This window comes from Cebus imitator, unplaced genomic scaffold (assembly GCF_001604975.1).
Source record: "Cebus imitator isolate Cc_AM_T3 unplaced genomic scaffold, Cebus_imitator-1.0 Scaffold121, whole genome shotgun sequence".
In the NCBI taxonomy this organism is placed as follows: domain Eukaryota; kingdom Metazoa; phylum Chordata; class Mammalia; order Primates; family Cebidae; genus Cebus; species Cebus imitator.
In genome coordinates this window covers 1,000,429-1,011,886 of record NW_016107436.1, presented here as the reverse complement: position 1 = coordinate 1,011,886, position 11,458 = coordinate 1,000,429, and the positions used below count along the sequence as shown (strand labels likewise).

General features: G+C 38.4%; 1 protein-coding gene across 1 annotated transcript in view; it reads left to right on the top strand.

The window, feature by feature from the left end:
- The window catches only part of TRIM37 (tripartite motif containing 37), a 118,465-nt gene that overhangs the window by 35,634 nt on the left and 71,373 nt on the right, over positions 1–11,458 (top strand). Inside the window, exon 9 of the mRNA XM_037742440.1 lies at positions 3,983–4,107. Within this exon, the coding sequence (XP_037598368.1) occupies positions 3,983–4,107 (125 nt within the window). The remainder of the gene's footprint in view (positions 1–3,982; positions 4,108–11,458) is intronic.

Here is an 11,458-nt window from a genome sequence, read left to right as displayed (position 1 = left end):
GCCTGTAATCCCAGCTACTCAGGAGGCTGAGGCAGGAGAATTGCCTGAACCCAGGAGGCGGAGGTTGCGGTGAGCCGAGATCGCGCCATTGCACTCCAGCCTGGGTAACAAGGGCGAAACTCCATCTCAAAAAAATAAATAAATAAATAAAAACCTGTGAAATGCTATATAATTATTGAGGAATGATTTACTTCACTTTTAGAGTAGGTGTGATGTACTGATAAGAGTGTATATTTTGTGTATTCGAAGTGGAGAGTTCTATAAATGTTTATTAAGCTTAGTTGTCCCAGATCTGAGTTCAAGTCCTGGATAACCTTATTAATTTTCTGTCTCGTTGATCTGTCTAATATTGATGTTAAAGTCTCCCACTATTACTATGTGGGAGTCTAAGTGTCTTTATAGGTTTTATGTATCTGGGTACTCCTGTATTGGGTGCATATATATTTAAGATGGTTATCCCTTCTTGTTGCATTGATCCTTTTACCATTTTGTAATGTCCTTCTTTGCCTCTTTTGATCTTTGTTGCTTTAAAGTCCATTTTATCCGAGGTGATTATTGCAATTCCTGCTATTTATTTATTTATTTATTTATTTTTGCTCTCCATTTGGTTGGTAAATTTTTCTCCATCCCTTTGTTTTGAGTCTGTGTATCCTTGCATGTGAGATGGGTCTGGATGTAGCATATTGATGGGTTTTGGCTGTGTCTTTTGATTGGGGGATTTAGTCGATTTAAATTTAAGATTAATAATGATATATGTGAGTTTAATACTGCCATTTGATGCTAGCTGGCTGTTTTGCCCATTAGTTGATGTAAATTCTTCATTATGTTGATGCTCTTTACTTTTTGGTATATTTTTGGAAAGGCTGATATTGGTTGTTCACCCCTTTCTTAATATAATAATTTTCCTCAGTATCTGTGGGTCATTGGCTCCAGGATCTTCATGGATACCAAAATGCACAGATACTCTAGTCCCTTATATGAAATGGCATATATAACCTGTACACATCTCCCATGTACAGACATGTGCCAAATCATGACCTTTTGGTCAGTAACAGACTACATATGTGACAGTGGTCCCATAAGATTATAATGGAGCTGAAATATTTCTTTTGCCTAGTAGAGATATCTAGTGACATCATAGCCATTGTAATGTAGTAGCACAAAGCATTAATCATGTGTTTATGGTGATGCTGGTGTAAAAAAAAATTCTGGGCCGCTTGTTGTACAAAAGTATAACACATATTATACATAGTATATAATACTTGATTAGTATAGTAAACAGCTGTGCTACTGGTTTATGTATTTACTGTACCATACTTTTATTCATTATTCTAGAGTATATTCTAGAGTTTACCTGTACTTATTTTTAAAAAGTTGACTATATTTTAGAAGAAGGCATTGTTATCATTGTAGATCCATATATGCTTATACCCCTGAAGACCTTTCAATGGGACAAGATGTGAAGGTGGGAGATGGTGATATTGATGATCCTGACCATGTGTAGGCCTAGGCTGTTGTCTTAGTTTTTAACAAACAGTATTGAGGTTGGGTGAATGCCTGTAGTCCCAGCTACTCAGGTAGCTGAGGCAGGAGAATTGCCTCAGTCCAGGAATTCAAGGCTGCAGTGTGCTGTGATTGTACCTGTGAATAGCCACTGCACTGCAGCCTGGGCAGCGTAGCAAGACTTGTCTGTTTAAAAAAGTAAAGAAATATGCCGGGCGTGGTGGCTCACGCCTGTAATTGTAGCACTTTTGGAGGCGAAGGTGAGTGGATCACTTGAGTGAGTTCAAGACCAGCCTGGGCAACATGGTGAAACCCTGTATCTACTGAAAATACAAAACTTAGCTGGGGGTGGTGGTGCATGGCTGTAGTCCCAGCTGCTCAAGAGGCCAAGGTGTGAAAATCACTTGGACCTGGGAGGCAGAGGCTGCTGTGAGCTGAGATTGTGTCACTGCACTCCAGCCTAGGCAACACAGCAAGACCCTGTCTCAAAAAAAAAGTGAAATAATATTAACTGAAAAATGTAGGCTACATGGTGATATAGCCCGATGGTGTTTATGTAAAGTTTGAAAACATTCAAAACATTGTTTATGGATGTATATACACACATAATAATTGTAGAAACACAAGTATGGTGATGATAAACTTTTGTTGGAGGGAGCTTTTGGAAGAAATGGTGTCAAGGAAGGATATACACAGTAAGCATTCAATTAATATAAATTAAAATTTTTTGTATTATGTGTATATATATGTACATATACAGAGTGATTTTTATCATACTTTAAAAATTATAAGCAAACAGTATTTAAATAACATTAGACCATTTTAAGTAAATTATTCAAAAAACCTTAATGTCTTAGGCAATGCCTGATACGTAATAATATGAATGATAAAATATGCAGCTGCTTGTTTTCTGCCGTTACCACTTACCATTATGTCATTGGTTGATGCAGTAGCTCGATTCTTAGTAACCCAAGGTTACATTTTGGTATATATCATATGATATATGATACTTTTTTTTTTTTTTTGAGATGAGTTCTCACCCTGTCGCCCAGGCCGGAGTGTAGTGGCGTGATCTTGGCTCACTGCAACCTCCATCTCCGGGGGGTTTAAGCAATTCTTGTACCTCAGCCTCCTGAGTAGCTGGGACTACAGGCATGCACCACCATGCCCAGCTAATTTTGTATTTTTAATAGAGATGAGGTTTTACCGCGTTGGCCAGGCTGGTCTTGAACTCCACCTCAAGTGATCCACCTGCCTTGGCCTCTCAAAGTCCTGGGATTACAGGCGTAAGCCACTGTGCCCAGACATATGATACATTATTTTTGGTGAGCCATAAGCAACTGTTATTTAAAAGATATAAACACAACTGTAGGTGGGTTTTATGAATATCATTAATATGGCATTTGATAGTACATTAGTTTGCTAGGCCTGTCATAACAAAATACCACTGACAGTGAGACTTAAAACAATAGAAATTTGTTTTCTCATGATTCTAGGGGCTGGAAGTCTTAAGATTCAGGTGTTGGCAGGTTTAGTTTCTTCTGAGGTCTTTCTTCTTGGCCTGTAGATGACTGCCTTCTTACTGTGTCCTCATATGGACTTTTCTGGGTGAATATGCAGCCCTAGAGTCTCTTGATCTTAATAAGGACACCAGTCATGTTAGATTAAGGCCCTACCCCAATGGCCTCATTTTAACCTAATCACCTCTTTAAAGATTATCTCCAAATAGGCTGAGGTCCTGGAGGTTGAGCCTGCAGCATATAAATTATGATGGAAAGGGGGCACAGAATTAAGCACATAACAGATAGTTTGCAAATCATCTTCACTGTAGCTTCATAATCCTTATAACAAACTTCACAAAGTAAGCAGTGGTGGATTATTATTCTAGTTTGTTATGTAAACAGACTCAGAGTTATGTAATTAGTCAATGGCAGAAGTGGAACTTAAAACTGGTTTTCTTGAAGAAAAAATTAGTAGTCTTGTTTTTGTCTACCATGATTATGTTAGTGAAGTTCGATTTATTACTTTTTCCCAAAGTAGTGTTTCCCAAATTAGTATTGAGTAATGGGGTGTGTGTCTATGTGTACATGGGTGTGTGTGTATACATTCTGTATTCTGTTACCTAGAATACAGTCTGAGAAATGATTGCTTTTAAAAGCTTTCAACTTAGAGGTTTGTTTATTAATACATTCATAAGAACTTCACTGTATCAGCCTGAAAATATATTTGTACTTGCTTAAAACCTCACTTACCCTAAAATATAAGAAGAGAAAAATGCATTAAGTATACTTATTCAGTGACTTTACTGTTAGAATATTATAGAAATAAACCTAGATTTTTTAATAGATTCTTAATTCTCAGGCTCACTTTTTTTTTCTCATTTTTTTTTTTCCCAGTTTATAATCAGAATAATTTGTAAATTTTGAGGTTGTAATGAACAGTAATTTTGTTTGTTCAGATAATTTTTTTCCTCACACAGTTGCGGTCTTGTAGTAAGAGTGAGTTGATATCTAAGAGCTCAGAGATCCTTATGATGTTTCAGCAAGTTCATCGGAAGCCCATGGCATCTTTTGTTACCACTCCTGTTCCACCAGACTTTACCAGGTATGATACAGTTTTTAATTTCATTTTCATTTGAAATTTATGTGCAAATGCATATACTTATTTCAAAAGAATGTAATTTTTTTTTATGCCATTTCTCTCTCTCTTTTATTTTATAGGTAGGGTCTCACTTGTTGCCCAGGCTGGTCTCAAACTCCTGGACTCAAGTGATCTTCCCATCTTGGCCTCCCAAATTACTAGGGATCATAGGCATGAGCCACCACATTTGGCCACTTCATAACTTTTTAATGTCTTGTTTATAATGGAGTGGTCTGGTGAGCACTATTTTATACGTTCAAATCTAGTCCTCCTGAAAAGTCTCACCAACTGACTCATACTTGTGATTGTTAAGAGAAAATAATGAACTAGGAATCTTTTTTTTTCTGCAAGAGCTCCGTCTTCCATAGTGTAGAAAAAAATAATTGATGACATTAGCTTTATCAGTGTACCTTTTGAAGTAAATTATATCTCTTAACACAAAACTCAGAAACCAATGAAATGTCAAAAGAATTTGAAGGTGATGCCATGTTATCTCCAGATCCTAAAAGAGAGAGAGAGGAAATAATTTTGGCAAAAAGTATCCTAGTTTTCACCTTGGGCTAAACCTTAGAATTTTTCTGAACAGTGTATTCCTTCAAGCATGTTTGTAATTCTGTAGTGTTAGACTGGTGGTTTCTGACTAGATGTTGGAGTCACTTGGGATTTGACTGAAAGTTAATCAGTTTACACCATATCCCAGGCCATTTGAAAGAAAATCTTTGTGTGTATATTAGTCTACTTAGGCTACCGTAACAAAATACCACATACTAGGTGCCTTAAGCAACAGAAACATATTTTCTCACAGTTCAAGAGGCAAGAATTCCAAGATCTAGGTGTCAGAAAATTTGCGTTTTTCCTCTCAGCTTGCAGGCAGCTTCCTTCTTTCTGTGTCCTCACCATACATTTTCTCTGTTCTTGTTTGGAGAGAGATCAGTCTCTGGTGTCTCTTTTTTTTATGGGGACATAAGCCTTATTGTATTAGACCCACCCTTATGAACTCATTTAGCCTTAATTATCTTCCTAAAGGCCCTGTCTATAGACACAGTCACGCTGGGGGTTAGGGCTTTAACGTAGGAATTTTTGGAGACACAATTCAGCCTATGACATTGGGTTCAGATGGGCATTTTCAGTTCTTCTTAAATCTCCTTAGCTTATTCTGAGATGAAGGTTGAAGCTACCGTTACAGAAATATCCTGATATGACAGACTTTATCTTCTAGAGATGACTTAGATGGAAGACTATTAAGTTTTCCTGGCATGGTGAGGGCTGTGGTACGTTTAGAAAACAGCCTTTGTTATAAAAATGTTTATTTTGTGCTGCCTTTCTTTTTTCCCTAATGTGATGCCCTCTGATAAACTCAGAGTAGTCATTGTACTGTTTTATTTTTTTAATTTATTATTTTATTTATTTATTATTTATTCCTTCTCACTCTGTCACCCAGGCTGGAATGCAGTGGCGTGATCTCCGTTCACTGCAACCTCCACCTCCCGGATTCAAGCAATTCTCACGCCTCAGCCTTCTGGGTAACTGGGTCTCTAGGCATGCGCCACCACACCTGGCTAAGTTTTGTATTTTTAGGAGAGACGGGGTTTCTCCACGTTGACCAGGCTGGTCTTGAACTCCTGACCTCAAGTGGTTTACCTGCCTCAACCTCACAAAAGTACTGGGATTACAGGCGTGAGCCAGTGTGCCTAGCTGCATTCATCATACTAGAATATATTGTATAAGCCAGGGCTTTTCAATCCTGTCATTGTTTACATTTTGAGCAGGATAATTATTTGTGGGGTAGGGTGAGATTTCCTATGTTTTGTAGGATGTTTAGCAATATCCCCATAGCACTCCCCATCCCACCACCTTGCAGTTGTGACAGAAACGTTTCTAGACATAGCTAAATGTCCATGGGGACGAAATGACCCCTGGCTGAGAATCACTGTTACAAGCCCTTCTTACTTTGTCACAAATGCCACAGTTCTATAAACAGAAGGGCAAAGTTTTTACTCTGGTGGTTCTCATTGACCAGTAGAAGTCTTCCTTTCTTTCTGATTAACAACCTCATAAAATAGTCGTATCTTTTTAAAGCACTGCCTTTTTTGTGTAACTCTCTATTTCTGAATGAAAGCACTGAGTATTATTATTATTATTATTATTTATTTATTTTTTTTTATTTTGAGATGGAGTTTCGCTCTTGTTACCCAGGCTGGAGTGCAATGGCGCGATCTCGGCTCACCGCAGCCTCCGCCTCCTGGGTTCAGGCAATTCTCCTGCCTCAGCCTCCTGAGTAGCTGGGATTACAGGCACGCGCCACCATGCCCAGCTGATTTTTTGTATTTTTAGTAGAGACGGGGTTTCACCATGTTGACCAGGATGGTCTCGATCTCTTGACCTTGTGATCCACCCGCCTCGGCCTCCCAAAGTGCTGGGATTACAGGCGTGAGCCACCGCGCCTGGCCCACTGAATATTATTAAAAGGACTCTTAAGTAGATTTAGTTGAAGAATGTTCACCAGTATCCCTAGGCTGCCTCTATGATAGTGTGATGAGCTGTTTCAGTTTTGAAGATATGTTTTCTGAACCATTTCGTCACTTGTGGAATAAAACATATGTATATAAATTCCCATTCTTATACCACTTTCAGCAGCTCATCAGGCAGGCCACAATGCTCACTAGTCTGTTAATTAAGCACCGTTAGGGCCTTCTCTCTTTCTCCAGTAATGCTCACTACCTTATTGGAAATTTTGTCTTTTAATTTAATTTTTATTAGAAATCCATTTTATTAGTTGCACCATACAGGAAAAGAGGGCCGAATAAGAAAGACCAGCATCGTGACATTAAATTACACACCAAAGTTTAGATGTGCAAAGCAGTGGTGTTTCTGTTGTCTTTAGTTCCATTAGTTAGTGTTGGTGTTGGAGCCACAATTGAGAAGAAAATGTCACTAAATCAGTGAAGTGTTATTTATTAAAGGCCGTGTGCACAGTATTGTTTGTAGGTGGTGCATGGGAGAAGAGGAACTAAAAACTTACTGTGTAAGTATTTCACGTTAAATAATAGCAAATTCCTTATTAAAACATATTATGGACCAGGAGCGGTGGCTCATACCTGTAATCCCAGCACTTTGGGAGGCCGAGGTGAGCGGATCACGAGGTTAAGAGATCGAGACCATCCTGGCCAACATGGTGAAACCCTGTGTTTACTAAAAATATAAAAATTAGCTGGGCATGGTGGCATGCGCCTGTAGTCCCAGCTACTTGGGAGGCTGAGGCAGGAGAATTGCTTAAACCCAGGAGGCGGAGGTTGTAGTGAGCCAAGATCACACCACTGCACTCCAGCCTGGCGCCTGGTGACAGAGCAAGACTCTGTCTCAAAAACAAAACCATAAAAACGTATGATGTGTTGCTCAGTTATATATCTTATATAAGAAATTATGAAAAGAGGGCAGGGGTAGAGACTGGCATGGTCAAGAATACTTCTGGAAAGGAATTGAAGAAGACCTGAAAAGATACATAGGGTTTTGTTTGGCAGATGGTTGTATATATGTATGAACAAAAATATGGATATAAGAGCTGGTATATTTGGAGGACAGCAAGAAAATTATTTCAACCAGAATTTGATGGGTTATTTATTGTTGGTGCATAGTAAGAAGTAAGACTATATTTGTCTTCAGGGAGGCCTTAAAAGATAAAATAGTAGGCCGGGCATGGTGGCTCATGCCTGTAATCCCAGCACTTTGGGAGGCCGAGGTGGGTGGATCATGAGGTCAGGAGTTCAAGACCAGCCTGGCCAACATGGTGAAATCCCATGTCAACTGAAAGTATAAAAATTGGCCGGGCATGGTGGCGGGTGCCTGTAATCCCAGCTAACGAGGAGGCTGAGGCAGGGAATTCTTTGAACCTGAGAGGCAGAGGTTGCAGTGAGCCAAGATCGCAACACTGAGCAAGACTCCATATCAAAAAATAATGATAAATAAATACAGTAGTATAGCTCTCAGTTGATAGAGAGTTTTATTTTTCAGGGAGAAATAGTCAAGTTGGTAAAGAGAACCAGTTTTTATATAGCTCAACATTCTATTTCCTTAAGGAACAAATGGATACTGTGGTTCTCCCTTTTTTCCTTTTGTTCATGACGTTATGATGAGGTTACTGGTCTGAAGATGTTGCCCATCAGTGGCTAGAGATGGTTTGCGGCTAATTTCCCATGTTCTGTGAAGACAAAGATTCATTGACACCATCAAGAGATGAATCCAGTCATCACAAAGACAAGAGTAGTCTACACTTCTAAGACAGTAGGAGAAATTTTAAAAGTTTGAAAAGATAAAGTAGTACCTCATCTGCAGCCACAGAATGGTAACATCAGTATGACTGAAGATAATCTCTAAATGAATGAGCATAATATGGAGATGTTAATAAATAAAGGTGGTAGAGTTAGATGGCCTAGCAGTAGCAATACCTTTGTGTATACATGTAAAGAATGCAAAATCAGTGAGCTGAGATCGTGCTACTGCACTCCAGCCTGGGTGACAGAGTGTGACTATCAAAAATAAATAAACAAAAATTTTAAAAAGAATGCAAAATAATTTCTTTTGCAAAAGAATTTTTTGAGCAAATATTTCCAACTCTGTGAATCAGCCAGCAATTATTTGTAAACATTCAATGACTGTATGCCAGCTATATTTTAGGTATGTGTTACGTGCTAGCAGTAAGCATAATACAGAGCCCTTTTGATTTATAATTATCATTTAGTGAGGAAAAATAGATGATTGAAACAGTAATAAAATTAATGTGGTAACTGGTGATAGGGGAGGTAAGTGTATCCTGTTTAATCCTGCCCAATACCGCTAATTTGTCATTAGATTATTTGCGTCCAAAAAGTTTTCCCTTGGAAAATGTACATATAAAGAAATATGTCACAGTACCTGTTTTCTGTGCTCTGAATGTGATCATTTTCTCTTAGCAAATGAGAGCTAGGGCAAGCTGGACTGTACCCTCTTGGTTCATGAGTGTTAGCAGCCTATGCTCTTTAGCCTGGAAATTTTTTTTTTTCCATATTACATCAGCAGAGTCTGTTTAATATCTTTATAATTATATCACTTCTAAAGCTTTCCACAAAAGGGTATTACAATTTTTTAACTTATTGCAAACATTTAAAAAAAAAAAGTCAGCCTTAATACTGAAGCAATAATACAAATTTTAAATTATTGACATATACCATAAAACACAATGAAGAACATTTTATTTAAATAAAAAGAATAATACTTCTCTAAGCAATAAATCCAACATATTTCTTTTATCCCCATATTTACATCCATTGTTGATATTTTATAGGCTAGTTTCTAAACAGATGCAAATTTTTACGAAGTGATGAAAGTCACGTTTTGCTCAGGAATACTATGGTTCACATATCGTGTAGGTTGTATTACAGCAGATATTAGTTTGCCAAGCTTCAGATGGCAAAATGCTAAGTTGTGAATTCAGTATTGTCCAGCTAGTTGTTTCTCCTTGCCCTGCAGACTTTGGCAGCATGTACTGTTGAGACACCGCCTTATTGCTACCACTTCTCTTCTCGTAGTTGAATTCACCATGGGAGAATACTCATGTCCTTCAGATGCAAGTCCGAGCAAAAAGCCTCCCACAAATCCACTGGATATCACAATATTCTGCTTGATAAATTCTGTTGCTTCTTTAATTAAATTGTTGATTTCAGGGCTGCTTTGTTCACTCATTTCTTAATCTGTCTTTTTGCTTTGTTTACATCTTTTTTCAACTCTCTTTATCCTGGAAGCTTTCTGCTTCACCATTCTGAGTTCAAAATGGCATCTCCTCTTTTTTATTTTGTGTTCTGCTGAAGTCTTTTGACCCTTCATGGCCAGTAAAATATGATAATGATAGTCTGGACTTAGAGCAGAAATAACAATAACAACAACACAAGAAATACACTGGACATGGTGGAAGAAGTAGTATGCAGATTAGCAGACAACTGGGGATTGGTTAAAGTCTTTGCATATTGTGGAGCATATTCTGTACTTGATGAGAGACCTTATTGAAAGTTGCACAAAATTATAAAAGCATGTCAAATTTGAAGACTATACTAGGAAGACTCCCTGAGGGCTCTTACTAGGTTTAGGGTTCCAGAAAGTCTTCTTAGGCACTAATTGCATTGGCCCTACTAATAGGGGATTGTGTATATTGAGTGCTAGGAGATCATATAATGGGAAGACAGAGCAGACCTCCAAGAGTATATGACTTCTAATCTGTTATCTGAAGAAATGCTAAGGATTAACCAGGCAAAAGGATGTGGGGATGAGGAATGTGAGTCTTCCAAGGAAGGATAACAACTGGCTAGGGATATGATAGGAGTTCTTGACATAGTCAATTTGGATAATAGCTGTATAGTTAATCACAGGGCAAAGTACATCTACTTACTGTGTAAAAGATGTGACCTATTTAGCTATACGTACTTACATTAAAATAAAGAACTGCTTATCTATATTGTGTTTTCTTTTTTTTCTGAAATGGAATCTCGTTCTGTTGCCAGGGTGGAGTGCAGTGGCGGGATCTCTGCTCACTGCAACCTCCGTCTCCCAGGTTAAAGCGATTCTTCTGCCTTGGCCTCCCATGTATCTGGGACTGCAGGCATGTGCCACCACGCCCAGCTAATTTTTGTGTTTTTAGTAGAGACAGGGTTTCACCATGTTGGCCAGGACGGTTTCAATCTCTTGACTTCATGATCCACCCGCCTCAGCCTCCCAAAGTGCTAGGATTACAAGAGTGAGCCACCTCGCCCAGCCCTATATTGTATTTTCATGTGGCAAGTCACTAATTTCTTTAGACAGTATCACAATGTGGCAGTGCTGTAGATGTATCTTTTATCTTGTTTCGATGATAACCAAAGTTCTGATGAATTGGATTTTAGAAAATATTTCTGAAGATGTGGTGAAATGGTTTGCAGTTTATTGTTTTGGTAAATTTGTAATTTTATATATCAAATTTATAACACTCTAACATTGTATGATAGTCTTTTTCATAGTGTTTTAATGAATTTTGAGGTGTTCTAATGCCAGTGTACAAACCATCTATATGATTAAAAGTAGTTAGCAGCAAAATGACTTACCCTTTAGTCCATTCTGTGATTATAGCTCAGTTCTCTTTGAAGAGTACTGAATGGGACTAAAGTTGCATGAAGTAATCTTGACTTGCCAAGAATGTGTTAATGTGCTAGTTCATGCCGGGCGCGGTGGCTCAAGCCTGTAATCCCAGCACTTTGGGAGGCCGAGGCGGGTGGATCACGAGGTCAAGAGATCGAGACCATCCTGGTCAACA